The sequence below is a fragment of the Synchiropus splendidus genome, chromosome 10 (genome assembly GCF_027744825.2).
Source record: "Synchiropus splendidus isolate RoL2022-P1 chromosome 10, RoL_Sspl_1.0, whole genome shotgun sequence".
NCBI classification, from domain to species: domain Eukaryota; kingdom Metazoa; phylum Chordata; class Actinopteri; order Syngnathiformes; family Callionymidae; genus Synchiropus; species Synchiropus splendidus.
The window spans coordinates 13,022,686-13,037,576 of record NC_071343.1 but is presented as its reverse complement, the minus strand read 5'-3'; the positions used below and the strand labels follow the sequence as shown (position 1 = coordinate 13,037,576).

General features: G+C 46.2%; 2 protein-coding genes across 2 annotated transcripts in view; one reads left to right on the top strand and one right to left on the bottom strand.

Annotated features, from left to right (window-relative positions):
- The first annotated feature begins 437 nt into the window (after positions 1-437).
- On the top strand, positions 438-6,031 carry ildr1b (immunoglobulin-like domain containing receptor 1b). The gene is made up of 8 exons (XM_053876715.1): positions 438-679; positions 2,494-2,664; positions 2,739-2,888; positions 2,981-3,100; positions 3,173-3,319; positions 4,227-4,352; positions 4,507-5,375; positions 5,711-6,031. Exons 1-8 carry the CDS (start codon positions 628-630, stop codon positions 5,747-5,749), a joined length of 1,674 nt encoding a protein of 557 aa, XP_053732690.1. The 5' UTR covers positions 438-627; the 3' UTR covers positions 5,750-6,031.
- An 804-nt stretch (positions 6,032-6,835) lies between these two features.
- Positions 6,836-14,891, bottom strand: part of raph1a (Ras association (RalGDS/AF-6) and pleckstrin homology domains 1a) — a 43,496-nt gene continuing 35,440 nt past the window's right edge. Inside the window, exons 11-20 of the mRNA XM_053876714.1 lie at positions 14,426-14,500; positions 14,266-14,350; positions 12,652-12,773; positions 12,514-12,579; positions 12,293-12,436; positions 12,116-12,226; positions 11,952-12,050; positions 11,761-11,881; positions 11,549-11,679; positions 6,836-10,880 (exon numbers count right to left, since the gene is read on the bottom strand). Coding sequence (XP_053732689.1) covers positions 8,547-10,880; positions 11,549-11,679; positions 11,761-11,881; positions 11,952-12,050; positions 12,116-12,226; positions 12,293-12,436; positions 12,514-12,579; positions 12,652-12,773; positions 14,266-14,350; positions 14,426-14,500 — 3,288 coding nt within the window. The 3' untranslated portion in view covers positions 6,836-8,546. The remainder of the gene's footprint in view (positions 10,881-11,548; positions 11,680-11,760; positions 11,882-11,951; positions 12,051-12,115; positions 12,227-12,292; positions 12,437-12,513; positions 12,580-12,651; positions 12,774-14,265; positions 14,351-14,425; positions 14,501-14,891) is intronic.

Genomic DNA, 14,891 nt, shown 5'->3' with positions numbered 1-14,891 from the left:
ATCTAGGAGAAAAACAAAGTAAAGAGGAAATGTAGTCCAGGTAATTGTGATGATTCTACAAAAAAAGAAAGAAAATATATCGAGAAAAACAAAAATAAAATGGAAAACAAAGGAATTCTTTAAAAACAACTATTAAAATGTAACATTATTTATGATTTAATATTTTAAATACTGACAAAAGTGTTTATTCAGTTAGGTTCTGGAAAAGAACGTTCCAGTCTCAAGATAAAAATGTAGTATCGCGATTCACGATCTAAAATGTACCAACGAGACAGAACAAATGCGAGGCGTTTCCGTCATAGTTTGAGAACTGATTGCTGTACAAACGTGGTATCGATAATGGCGCGTGAGAAGTGCACCTGTTCGCGGGGGCGGGGCGAGTGATGTTACCTGACACCGCTGCTCGGCGGGGGAGCATCTGCGCAGCCGCAGTCAACCTGAGTGACGCTCACTTATGCTCAACAGGAAAACATCAACAAGGCTGGGGGGAAATAGGGTTTTCTAAACAAGAGCCGCGAGTGCTATGCAGAGCAGCCGCAACTGGACGGGATCCATCGATCTGTCAGCATTTCAGGAGGAGTTCGAGTCACCTGCGGGAGAAGCGAGGAGAGGCGGAAGAAGCTCGCGATGATGGGAAACCTGATCCTCATGGTGCTTCTGCTGGCGAACCTGCCGACAGGTGGGCCCCTCTTCCTTCACCTTCAAACGGGCTGCCACCTTCGGTCAAGTCGTGTGTTTCGTCGGCACCGACAGGTGGTTTGTAAAACAAATATGAAACTGCCAAAGTTAATCATCGACAAAGGCGAACGGGGACATGGCCGACGCTGGTCACGTGACTAGAGGGGTTCTCTCTCTCCTGCCTCGGGGTTTCGATATTTTCTAGCTGTGCTACTCATGAAATCACCATTACAGTCGATACACCCAACTTCTAATGAGTAGTATGACATTTGTAATGTCCTACCGCTTTGCAAGAACGAGGTCATTTTTTAGTCACATAATTCCATAATTATACTTGACTATTTTTTAGTCACACCTTTCGTATTAAAAGCACGTTATTTTGTTTTTCGTAAATATATCTATTACTAATCCAGATACATGTACACCATATTCATGACATATATTTTCTCTTTTTTTAATAGCGCCTCCGGCTACACTGCACCAAAAACGGACTTAAACTCGTGCAAGTAGTTTGTATGAGTGACGTACCACATTAAGATTTTGGTTTGTTTACATTATATTAGATTTGTTTTATTTTGGTTTCTAAATATTGTAGTTGAGGAGGAAGTGAAATGTAAAAGTAAGTGCTGCTGTGAGCAGTATTTCAAAAATAGAGGAGGATAAAGAAGCCTTATAATTAGGGAGAAAAATACATGAGTAAGGAGGAAAATGTAATATTATTTATTATTTAATATTTTAAATACTGACAAAAGTCCACGTTTATTCAAATAGATTTTGGAAGAACGTTCCAGTCTCAAGATAAAATAATACCCTATCCTGCCAAAACAACAAATATTATTCATCTGAAGTCCTCGCTGACAATACTTCATATTGTATCTATTCCATAACTACATACATAGATGGATAGAAATTCAATTATAGCTCAGCAGCAGCGTACAAGACAAGAAAAAAACATGTACAAAAAAAAGAATAATGAAGCATCTGCTTATTAATAGAATAATGTAGCTTCTGGATGGTTATTTCCACATTTGATATCACACTTCATTAATACATTTTCACCTTATCCCAAGTCATAACTGTTTTTATTTACTATTTCATTCTATTACAATTAGCAAAACATTTGTACTTTTTTGTATTTAGTAAATAAATGATGAACTGTTCTATCTATTATGTGTTAGTGTTTCTTGTACATTGGTTTTCATTTGTATCAAAGTAAAAAAAAAAGAACTATGAATGTAGTCATTTATAGGATAAGTCCGTCTTTTCAAGTGAATTACTTATTATGAAGCCATGACCCACATACTTTTAACATTGAGAAGTCTTCTCTTCTGTTTCTTATATCCGATGTATAAATAAAATGTTGCTTTTTTCAGTATAGCATATTAAAGTGACTTTTTTTGTATTAAAAAAACAACTCATATTTATGGTAGTAGAGACATGAATCAAGTAGTTTTAATTGCCGACCCTTTAATGCTCCGCGGGTTTAACCTTTGCACGGCTCTGCACCTATTAGGATGAAAGTGTTTACAAGCTGAAGCCCGAGCAGATATTTATCTCCATTAATGTTCACGGCCTGTCGACGGGCTTTTGTTCTTCCTCTCATCTGGCTGCTCATGATTGACTGTTGCTTTTCTACGACTCATCCTCTGCAACCACAACCACTTCTAGAGTAAACTGTTAACCAGTCGGCCCAGATTCTTGTCGCACTGTCTTTCAGCAGCAACCCCATGGTGGAAATATTTTTCTGCCCCGTGGGGTTTAAATTTGAATACTGAGAAAATCTGTCCAACCCTTGTCCCTGCGTTTGGTCCTCAGAGCTGCTGTCCATCCAGGTCATCGTTCCGGAGACTGAACGGAGCACCACCTTGTTCGCCTCGGTCATCCTGCGCTGCGACTATACCACGTCAGCCAACCTGCAAAATGTCCGGGTCACTTGGAAGTTCAAGTCTTTCTGTAAAGACCCCGTGCTGGAGTACTACTCCACAGGTGAGAGAGTCACATGATCAGATGTCCCCATCTAGTCAGCAGTGGTGGTCTTAAGTACGTGGTTGTTCCTGAAGCGTACCAGGCGGCTCTGCAGCTGGGTCAGGACCCCTCCAACGACTGCCCGGACCGCCAGCGCACCATCCGTACTGTGATCCAGAAGACTGGCATCAATGAGCCCATACTTGGCGTGGACTACAGGGAGCGAAAGATCACCATTCGGAACAGTCAGTGCATCTCCATGATTCACATTGACGATAACTATGGGAACTACAGTGACGCCCAGTGAAACCTTTTGTGTTTGCTCTTCCATCTTCAGAGGCCGACCTGGTCATCACCGAGGTCATGTGGTGGGACAACGGGGTGTATTTCTGCACCGTCGACGCCGACGGCGACACAACCGGCGACTCGGACCGTGAAATCAAACTCATTGTCTACCGTGCGTTTCTCCTGCATCAGGTCAAGTGCAGTTCCCTTCTGCCGGTTGGTGATTTTGATGTTTGATGTCCAGACTGGCTGACGGTGCTGCTGATCATCCTGGGCGCCCTCCTCCTCATCATGCTGCTGTGCATCTGCTGCTGCCAGTGCTGCCCTCACAAGTGCTGCTGCTACGTCCGCTGCCCCTGCTGCCCGAAAACCTGCTGCTGTCCTGAGAAAGGTGCACTCGAGCTCCGCCCTCTCCCTGCCTGAGTCACACATGCCGCTCCGAATTAGCTACGATGAATCACAAGTGCAAATGAGTCCGCACCGACAAACACCCGGCGGCTGGCGATTATTATTTTACTTTAAGCCTGAAGATGTTTTCTGAACTGAAGTTCATGAAACCACCTACCTTGTACTTTTTAAAATGCTCTTTCAGGTACTGAACGTTGTTGGATAGAGAAAGCCAGAAGACAGTGGAGGAAACTAGAACACAATTGACGGAATGTTTCGTAGATTCAACTACGTTGTTAAAACCTCGGAAATTTAAAGTGAGAGTCAACTCCTCCAGTTAGAGCCTGACAAAGGTCAATATTTGACCTCTCAAATCAAACACTTCATTAAGTGGAAGTTGTCACGTTTATTTCCTTCCTTCTTCAGAACGGTTCCTTTGGCTTAGAGTTACTTTATTGTCATTGCAGAAAACACAGCAGAGTGACCTTGGCAACGAAACGTTGTTGCTTGGCTTCCAGTTCCAATAACTTGCGTAATAATAATAACTAATAATTAATAACTTAATGAGTGCAAAACTAATACTACTAAGTGCAAGTAAGTAAAGTGTGAAACAGAAAACACAATTACCTGTATGTGAACTTTGGATTTAGAAACATTCGAAAAAGTTTCATTTCTTCATTTCTATTACTTCATGTCACATGACCAGCTGCAGCTAAACATGAGGACAGGTGGGAAATTTGACGTTAAAGACAAATATGATGGAATCACTGAGATAAAAGACTTTCCCTTATGGTCTTGCTTAAAGCCATGGGCCACAGAGCTGGAGGAGCAGGCACAGTGACGGTTTCTTGCCTCACTACCTTTTCATTTGTGTTCATCTATATTCAACTGCCAGAGTTTGTCTGTTTCAGCTGTAATGCAGCACCGGATGATGCGAGAGGCTCAGAAGGCCATGGCTCCGTGGATGAGCGGCCAACCCATTTACGCCCCCATCGCCTCCAACGCTTCCTCTCAGGGGGTCCCAATCCTCTACTCAGGTGAGGTGAATACTAGGCTTGTCAAACACACGGCTCGAGGGCCACATATGGCCAGTGATGACAGTCGTGTTTATTCTTCGGCGAGTCCCGTAGTAAACAGTAGCAAGTGTAAACTAGTGAATCATGTCCTCGCCTCTTCTCTGGAAAATTTCAGGTTCGTACTCGGACTACCCAACCAAGCCGAACTTTGCCATGCCCCCCATGCAGATGGCTCCTCTGCAGCAGCAGCAGCCCCTTCCTCTTCGGCATCACGTGAACGGCAGCACTTCAGGTAGCGTTCAGGCCAACAACCAATTCCTGGACCTCCTGGAGAACCAGGTCAGGGGTCTGGACGTAGCTGCGCCTCCCTTGCCGGTGCCGCCACCTCAAAATACACACCCGATGCAACCGCATCCGCAGCCGGCTCCTCCAGCAGTCCCCTTCACCCCGGGCCCTCCAAGCATGCTGTCCGCTCTAGATGAGATGGGGGTGCGAGGCACAGAGAGAAGGGTCATCACTCTGCCGCCCATTATCCAGCGAGTTCCCAGCTTCTCGCGCAGGGGAGCGGCAGGCGACAGAAGCAGAGGCGGCACCAGATACTCCAGTCAGTCCAGCGGGAGCACAAACCCCCCGTCCAGAGGTTTCCAGAGAGACGAGCGGAGCTACCGGGACACTTCTCCTCCCAGGAGAGGGATCTTACGCGAGTACAGCGACGAGTCCGACTGGGAGAACAGGCGAGGGAGGCCAGCAAACCGGGATCAGAGGACTACCAGAGGAGATTCAGCAGGACGGAGTAGAGGGGGATCCAGGCCGCGCACCCGCAGCCGGGATAATCTTCTAGATGAGCTGCAGAGTAGAACCACGCGCAGGCAGAGGAGCTACTCGCCACAGCCCCGCCAAGGCTCCTGGAGCTCAGACGAGGACGACAGGAGGAGGAGGAGAGGCGGGAAAGGCAAGGATTGGCCGGAGAAGCCTCCCAGTTACTCCTCCATTGAGATCGCACCTGGACACGGTGGCGGCCGGAGATACTATGATCATTCTTCTGTAAGGTCCACACACAAGTACTGACACACCCACACTCTGCCTTTGTGGTGCTTTGAAGGGAGGCAAGAAGGGATGAAGAGGAATCCAATTCAAACCAATTCCTCTCATAATCGATCCTCTTCATCTCTTCCTGTGCCGCTCACTCTGCTCTTGCTGTGAGGTATTTCTATGCATGTTATCATTTTGCGAAACGTTCCCTTGTTTTTTCCGACCTCCCAGTTTCTGTTTTTCCTCTCTCATCATGTTGTGTAGTGTTAGTGCTCAAATGTTTGCATCCGCTGGGTTGGTGCGGCACCTGTATTCACCAAAGCCTCTCTGTCACTTCTCTCCTCTAGGATAGAAGCTCCCGTAGCGGCAACAGCGTAGTCATCTGAAGCATTTCCACTTTTTTTCCTAAACGTTTCATCTCCAGTGAAAATGAAGACTTCACTTTGTAGTTTGCATGTACGTAGTAAATTACATTCCAAATGACTGTTTTGTTTTATAGAAATGTTGTGGTAATTTATAATCTGGTGGTGGATATAGACGTTTTTTATGTTGTTTTAATCCAAGCTTCCTTGTAAATTGACGAAACGTAAAAGTTGATCTGAAAGACTGCAAGTTATTTTAAAATGTTTCCTGTTTCCATGAGTTTTCTGTGTTTTGAAATAAACATTTTTACATGCAACTGTTGGATTATGAGAGCAAAAGTTAATCAGATACAAATTAATACCGAAAAAAAAGGAGGCTCCTGTATAACTTACCTGCTGGCTGTTGGAGTATCAAGTATTTTCTTGTACGAATTCAGGAAAATTGCTTGGAATCTCGGAACTAATTCAAATGAAAGGAAATATAATAAACCTTTGCTCGACGGCAGATTATATATAGAATTTCGATTCAAATTCACCAATTTGTTCCAGAGCAAATGAAAACAAATTATGCCGAAATAAGACGCAATTTCGCCATTTACGTTGACTACATGGTGATTTTAACGGTGTTGTGTGTGATTCTGCCGCGTGAGGGCAGAATCGAGTCACGGTTGATCATGCACTTCTCGACGTCTTGTTCAAACTCGGGTTACTTGCAATGGTCGGGTTGTCTTTTGTTAAACCAAAACAATGCAATAAATGAAACAACCCACCAGAGGGAGCTGCCAAGCAATATCTATCTATCTATACACACACACACACACACATATATATATATATATATATATATATATATATTATACTGAATATTATCGTATATTACACTATATTATAGTGTAATATACAAAAATACCCGAATAACCACTCTGAATAAAACACACGGCCAGTGTGTTCTTGTTACTGTGATATGAGCTTCTAACCTGTTGCTTCAAGTGAAGAATGGATCATTGCATCAGCGTTGTGTTTGACCGTAAAAGCCTCACAGCATTGTCAAGCACGACTGTATCAACGTCATAACCGCGTCAGCAGAGGGAAGTGTTGCGAGAGCTGGAGTGTTCCTCAGGATTTGTTTAATGCAGCCAAAACTTGAGCCAAATGTTGATGACATGTACAAAATACTAACTGATGACGGCAGAGTCTGTGTTCTAGAATGTCATCTATTAAAAGGAGCCATCTCATACTGTACAGAGCAGTCGAAGTGAAACAAGACCAGAGAGCTATAAAATCAGAAATGAAGTGCAAAGTTAAAAAATAAATCATCTCCGTCAGACACAAACGGGTCTTTGGGAGAAGCAGATGAGCTGTTCAACACTCGGGTCTAATGTTTATTTTAAACTTAAAATAATTATAATAACATTATCTTTCCAGTATTAAATAATCTTATATAAAAACACACACACAAAAAAAAGGTTTGAAATAAACTGCCTTGCGCCCCAAAAACCCCTCAGTCCGCAACATAGATTTCTTTACATATCCGTCGTCATTCCATCAGTCTCCTTCCGTTTATTCCCGCCGTCCCTTCATCAGTAACGCGACAGTCACCACTCCGTACCGTTGCAGCAAAAAAAAAGTTTCAGTCGTCGTTCAAAGTTTCCGATGCAAAGCTGCAAAGACGTCTCACATAAAAAGCTTGATAGGTGGCGTTACTGACTTGCTTGTATACACACACACACACATATACATTCATATAGATTGTCATGTATATGAATGTATACTTGATTTTTTTTTTGTTTTCAATCAGCATTGGCTTAATATACTGGTAATGATACTAATAATGATAATAATAGGAACAATCATTATCAGAGAGGAGGAGACTCAGTCCGTGTGAGGATGGTTAAGAGATGCAGTCAGGCTGTAACTGGCTTTCTACCGTTGAGTTTTCAACCACTTGTCGGGGCCGGAGAGACATTTCTGTTAGACATGCTGGATACAACAGGAGTGGAGCAGGTGGAACAGATGGACAGGAGAGGAGCTGGACCAGCCATGATGCACGGTTCAAGACAGACACGGAAGATACTGAGGCTTTCATTGGGAGTGACTAGGAAGGACGAGATCAGAAATGAGTGTATCAGCAGTGCAACCAAGTTTTCCTTGGAAACATAAAGCCTTCTATCTTTCAACAATATATTGCCACAAGGGTTGGTAGTTTGTAAACAGCATGTTACAAAAGAAGGAACCAGTCATTGGGGGTTTCTGTGGTATTGAATAGATGATGTCAGTTCTGTTTATAGAGGAAAACATAGAGGTACTTCAATCAGAATACTCCGGTAAATAGTCCTAATCTATCGCCTGACCTAAGCCTGGACATACAGCGAGTGTTGAACCGTTGAACAGTACGGAGCGTTTTACAACTGATAAACAGAGGCAGTACTTCAAACTGGAAGTGAAAGAGAGAAAGTTGGGGACTTTAAGTAGCAAAAGCCTGACAGAAAAGGTACAGCAACTCTATGGACAAGCTTTCCAATCTCCTGTTTTCAGTCACAGTGAATGTTTGCAGCCAAGAGAAGACAGCAACACCAGCTTCTTGGACTAATGAGGACCTCAAACAAGTGGTTGAAATAAGCAAACACAGCAGAGAAGTGTCCTGGATTGCGGTCATAATGGCATTAAATGTCTGAGGAAACCATTCAGCCTGACTGCTTCTGCAGTATGAGGGGAGAGACACACAAGTCGAGACTAACATTGAATATTTTCTCTCTGCAGGAACATTGAGAGTTAACTGATGAGAATAAGTACTTAGGTGTTCACACTGGGTCCATGTCCACTACCACTCACTGGTCAGTTTCGTGCTTTGGTCCCGTTTTGGTGGAGCGGGAGGTGGGCCTCTCCGCAGCGTTGCATAGCCTGAGATGTTGGCATGTTTGGTGGAGTGGGAGTGTGTGTGGTGGCGAGACAAAGTCTGGGAATGACCACGCATGGACTGCTGCTGCTGCTGTTGCTGCATGAGCTCGGGGGGAGGCGGGGGCAGAAGCGCCATGTCATCCATGGTGGTCATGGGCTCCATCTTGGAGCCAAAGAGGTTGGAGGAAGTGAGTGAGCCATGGCGAGAAATGGACTTCCTCTTGAGGGTACGATTGAGGTCTTCTAGGAAGTGAGTCTTAAGTGCCAGGTTGCCAGGCCCAGCTGATTTGGGGGATGTCGGAGGGATGGGGGATGAAGAGGAGGAGTAGGAAGATAAGGACGGAGGGGGTGTCTGAGACAGCGGAGGTGGTGAGATGGGAATCGTATTATCAAACTGAGGCGTGTTGCTGGTCCGCCGATTCAAGGTCGGTGGCGGAACAGCCCCCTTCTTCAACGATCCCTGTTTCCATGAGGTGGCTGACGGCTGGGGGGGTTGCTTTTGAGGCTGGGGGTTCACCACAGCTACCTTCGGTGGGTTGTGAAACTCCGATGGATGAGGAGGAGGGGGGAAGAGTTCAAAGTCACTTGGGGGCGGCGGGAAGTAGTCGGGGGACGATTCAATCTGAAGAGGCTGCGATGGGGGAGGTGGCGGAGGGGGTGATGTGAACTCTGAAGGTTGGTGATGCTGGCTGGTTTGAAGGCCCTGGAGTGCCAGCGGGAGGTTTGCCAAGTTGAGCTTTCCTGGTTTTGGAAGCGGCGTCGGAAGATTGGAGGAGTCCTTTGAAGGAGATCCTGTGGCGGATGAGGAGCTGGATGAGTTTCCTGTGTGGGGACCTTGTCCAAATTTACTGACAAGGCTTTCGACTTTCTTCGGCCTCTCGTCTTGACCCTCAGCCGATGAGTTGGAGCGAATTGAGGAGGCTCTCTGAGGGGCTGGTGGAGGTCCTCGCTTGATGGAGCCGGTGGACGAGGATGAAGGGGATTTCTTAATGGGGGATCCTGACTTGGATGAGGGAGGAGGGGGAAAGTCGCCTACCGAATTATCGGGAGGAGGGGGAGGAAACTCGGGAGACTGTGGAGCCACGATGCCTCCTGGCTGCCATTTAGGTTTGGCTTTGACTGCAGGGACAGACGGGGGAGCGGTGAACTTGGATCCCTCCATGGAGTTGGAGGATGGGATGGTGGAGGCAGCAGCGTTTCCAGGGAACTGGTTTACAATCTGCTTGACCAGGGAAGAGGTAGCAGCAGCAATGGAGACTGAAGTGGAGGAGGCTGACGGGGAGATGGAGAGGTTTTTGGAGGATAGGCTGTGCTGCTTTGGTAGAGTGGGTGGCGGCTGATTTGGGGAATGGCCAGTTGAAAAGCTCTGCTGCTTTTTCACTGGACCATGGATGCCGTTTTGGGGCGTCGGGGACACGGGTGAGAGTGCGACAGGCAGGGAAGTGGGTCCTGATGGTTTAGGAGCAGTTTGAGGCGGAAACCCCCCGGTGAAGGTTTTAGGCGGCGCAGGAGGAGGTGCATTTTGAGATGGTGGTGGAATTTGCAAGGACGAAGGAGGTGAAATCTCTGTGGGGGGAGGAGGCGGCGGGGACACAGCTGGGTTAAAGTCATACACCATGTTGGGGAACTTCTGTGCCAGGAACTGCTGTAGGCCAGCGTTGGAGAGCTGATTTGTGGAGTCGGTGACCGGCTCAGGGGGAGGGGGCAGCCCGTTGGTCACCATGCTCTCAGGTGGTGGCGGTGGGAGACTGGAGTCTATCTCATCTAATGGTGGTGGAGGTGGGAGATTTGAGGGACTGGGTAGACCAAATTTTAATGCAGCCATAGCAGACCCGGGCGTCGGTTCTGAGGGAGGCGGGGGAGGAGGAGGAGAGGGCGGGAGAGGAGGCGAGGTGCTATAAGCAGCGGGGAGGGTGTTGTAGTTTGATTTGGCCGACGGAACTGGCTCCCCAGGCGACGTGGCTCCTGACTGGGGCATCCTGGTCTGACTGGGGTTCTGAAGACGAGCCAGTGTGCTGTACTTGACATACGAGGTGGGGATAGACGCGGACTGGTGAGCCACGGTTTCCACGGGTGGTGGGGGCGGCGGGGGCGGTGGCGACGGAGGCGAAGGCGACGACTCCTCCGACGGAAGCAGCTCCTCGGTGAAGCTGGTCCGACAGGGCGGGGTCTGTGGTTGGGAGATGGGATGGTGCTGCGAGGAGAGGGTGGGGATCTGGAGAGGAATGGGCTTACTGATAGGGTCGATCCTCATCATCTGAGGAGAAGAACAGAGGATGGGAAAGGGTAAGTTGGAATCCATCCTGATTGGAAACACAAGAATCAAATGAACACAAGAACTCAAACTGGTGCAGTGAGAGAACACGCTTATCACAACAGACTCCATTAGACCCCAGGAGGCCTCTGGAAACAGCCTTCCTCACCACTAAGAACGTGGTATGTCAGTCTTATCAACTACGACCAGTGTGGGAGGAATCCTGTACCAAAAGGTGGTAAACCGTCATAAATCATCATGGTGTATTTAGTAGCGCAGCTTTTCCCACCTACTGTAGAGACAAGTTAGTTTGTTATCAGTGTAACTGGTTAGTCGACTTCAGCACTGCACAACGTTAATACATGAGTTATTACGTTACATGAACAGCTAACTTTGTCTCCATGTTTGGTGCCGTTGCTTTCCTCGCAGAGTGGGATTTTTCTATCATGCTTCTCACACACTGAAGTATACCCAGTCACTCACTCAGATGCAAGACTACCAATCCCTATCACACAACTTCCTGTCTAACCTCCACTCCCTCCTCCACCTGCACAAAAAGGTACCGCCATACGACCCTTGAGCTTCGAGCGCTGGCAGAAAGGAAACATGGGGATGTGAAAATGTGGCACGGATAAAGTGAAAGAGGCGTCATGTCCTGGTAGTTTTCACACCTCTCCTTGCGTTCCTCTCCTCCAGGCGTCAGAGAATATGGAGCTGACGACGCTCTGGGAGCGCGTGTGGCCCGATGACGCCATCTCCGACACACCGCTGTCAGACTGGCTGGAGTGGTTGGACTGGGACTCTGGTGCAGACACAGACAGTGATGACGACACTGTTCTAATCTTATAAAGATGAATGAAGAGTAACTCCTCGAAGGACTGACCTGGAAGACTGGAGGAACTGGATCCTGACTTTATCGAAGACGAGGACAGAGATGCCCAATCGTACGCTGCTTCGGTCCGTCTCATTGCTTCCTGGAAGTTGATGTAGAGCTGCTTCCCGTACTGATAAACAAACAAACCAAAGGTTTAAAATCATTCGGGAACAGTCCAGCTTTCTGTATTTTGTTTCCACCTTTGCAATTCGAATACTGTTGATCCACTGCTGGAGGGTTCTGATGTCGTCACAACAGAGGTACTTGATGTACTGGGACTTCTTTTGGATCTGGGGATGCTGAATGAACACGCAGCGGTTACTGCTCGCATCAAAACACCAGATGAATTTGAGTGCCTACGTACCTTCAGCACCATGCAGAAGTCAGTTGGAGCCTTGTACTTGCTCTTGTAGTCCTGCCCGAGGTAGACGTTCACGTGGTCCAGCTGGAGGAAGCACACCAGGTCTCTGGACGCCTGGAACCATACCTTTGTTGTTTCATTTCCCATCCAAGACCACTATTAATGTAATCTCATACTCACCTTGGCTTTGCCTTTTGGCACATAGTAAATTCCAGACGCTCTCAGGAGGAAGTAGCGTTTCTTCCACGATTTTTTTCCGTCCTCTTTCAGCCACAAAACTCCTTCCATTTCTGGCACGGACACAGAGCTGCCACCAAAACATTCCTACAAGGACAGAGAGGTTGTCACTTGGTTGGTGATTCCTATTTTATTTCCTTTTTTATTTTAAAGCAACCACCTACCTCTAGAAGAGCTTCTTTATTCCTCTCTGCCATCTCACAAGTCTCCTTCCGGCCAAGAAGATAGTTCTAAACCAAAACACCAAGTTCAAGTTCAGCATCCACGAGGAAGTTTAAGACCCCAAGAGTTTGTTGGGTTACCTGTGGGTTTTTGAACAGGGCGTACTTCTCGATCCTCTCTGTGAACATCAGACGGTTCTGACTGTCTCTGGTCCAGTTGAGAAGGTTCTCCACCAGGTTTTCGTGATCCTCAAAGATCCGTTCTGAAAAGATTGAAAGCAGCATTTTAGTTCCCCCTGATTTTCACTGACTTTATGAGACATGGACTTTTGGACTCTTTTAAGGCTGTTTGGGGGACTGGAAGTAGGACGGTACCACAAAAGAAATGACAGGCCAAATGGCATTTCCTGATGCAAAGTCAGAGTGTTGCCAAAGGGCGCCACAGCAGGGTGCTGCTGGTGTGTGGGTGCCACTGCTGACACGCAGGATTATTCCTCCTACAGCAAACAAGTCGCTTAAGTCAACCCAAATTAAAACACCACCATCAAGCCCAAGGTTAAAAACTGCACTGATCTGTGCAAATGAAGGAGTGGAATTAAGATTCTCCTCACCTCCGTCCCTCCATCCCTCTCTTTCTTTCATAATGTCGCTGACTGGCTGCTCAGCCCTGAAGATGTGGGTTAGATCACACGCTTCACTGCAGCGGACCTACATAAAGACCGCGCGTGTGTGTGTGTGTGTTTGTCAAAGAATGTTAAATGGAGTTGAAGCTAATAGTCGAGCTGAAACGTCTCACTCCCTCCAGGGAAGTGTGTGTACTCACATCATCATGGCCGAATACAACTGACCACAATCATGACTGCTTCATCACTTCATCCAGACGGACTCGACAAGTTTCTTTGAATTCTTGTTGGCTTGTAGCCACATCAGATTTGTTGGGAATCAAATGGGAGACTCTCAAGGAAACTCTGAAGAGACGTGGGATCAATCTGCACTAGTCAGCCGTTACATTATGACCACCTGTGCTGTGGCACATGAGCTGTGAAATTTGACAAACACTCACACCTGAGGTTTGAATATTACTTTTGTGGTAGCTTAAGGAAGAACAAAACAAGCCGGTTCAGCAACACCAGCCTGTTTATTATTAATGCTACAAGGACGCTACATTCACTTCACTGCATCCACACCAGTGTTTCAGCTTCACACTGGAGCCTTATCTCTTCAGGTTGCAAATAAAACTAGAGTTGAACAGCAGTTCTCTTCAGTTACAAACAAAATTTTTGAAATCCTGCAGCTAATGGTGAATTTGCTAACCCTAACCTCTGAGCAGAGCAAAAATTATTGGCTGATTTTTAGCATTTTCAGACTGTTCTATTACCTAAATTTATTTCACTGAAATTACAAACTTAAATATCTTTACAAAACATTTAGTGGGAACACCAACTTTTATGAGAAATGTATATTAATGCAAACATAAAATCACATTTATTAGATAGATATAACATTGTGTTCCGCCAGTGCTAAACATATCTTGTGAAATAAGTTATATACATTGCTATGCTAAAGGTCAAAAGTCTTATTTATCACTTAGCAGATGCTATTATTATAATTCTAGCCAACAGACTGCAGCAGGGATTGAAAGCAGTCCATGAATTTGGGTTTTGTCCATTGATTTTTACAGATCTGAGTGCAACAAAATTGTTTATTGATCGTCCAAAGCTGTGTGAGTTTGTATAACCCCAAAATTGTACCCACCCATCTGTAGTTCACTAATGGTTTCCACCAGCGACCAGTCTGGACTGTAACCACAGTGAGACTTCTCCAGCAAACTGTCCAGAACCTGAAGAACAAAAGCCAGGTTAACCCATGACATCAGACACCGTGCTACCTCTCTGCCCACACTTTTCCAGCCCACCTGTCTGACAGTTTGCCTCTCGTCCACCATCATCGTCTTGGAGCTCTCATCCGACAAATGGACACGAATCACCAGCTATAAAATGAAGCAAACCCAGGAAAGCATCACATTACGTCTCATCGCCTGCTCTGGAAATGGTGATGTCAACCTCTGGTGCATTAAACATTCAAACATCACGTTTACAGAGGAACTCAGGATTATATTGCTGAGGAGGTGGACATGTTCGGTCCTGACATCATGGTGGAGAAATGCACTACGATCACGAGCTCCTTCTGTGCCGTCTAACGATGACATCGATATTACATCGCAAGCATGCACACTTTCATGCATACTGATGCACGCAAACTAATGTATAGACCTACTACTGGTACACACTTCTTTCCTCTAGGGGGCACCACGCCATCTTAATCCAAATGTTTCAAGCCAAATGTTCCCTCTAACTTATAATATTGAAGATTTTTGAAAC

Bases quoted from the DNA above. Each gene is read 5' to 3' on its own strand.
- ildr1b (XM_053876715.1), top strand. From the start codon at position 628: ATGATGGGAAACCTGATCCTCATGGTGCTTCTGCTGGCGAACCTGCCG. The intron at 2,665-2,738 runs GTGAGAGAGTCA...TTGTTCCTGAAG, and splicing joins GCTGGAGTACTACTCCACAG to CGTACCAGGCGGCTCTGCAG. The intron at 5,376-5,710 runs GTAAGGTCCACA...TCTCTCCTCTAG, and splicing joins GATACTATGATCATTCTTCT to GATAGAAGCTCCCGTAGCGG.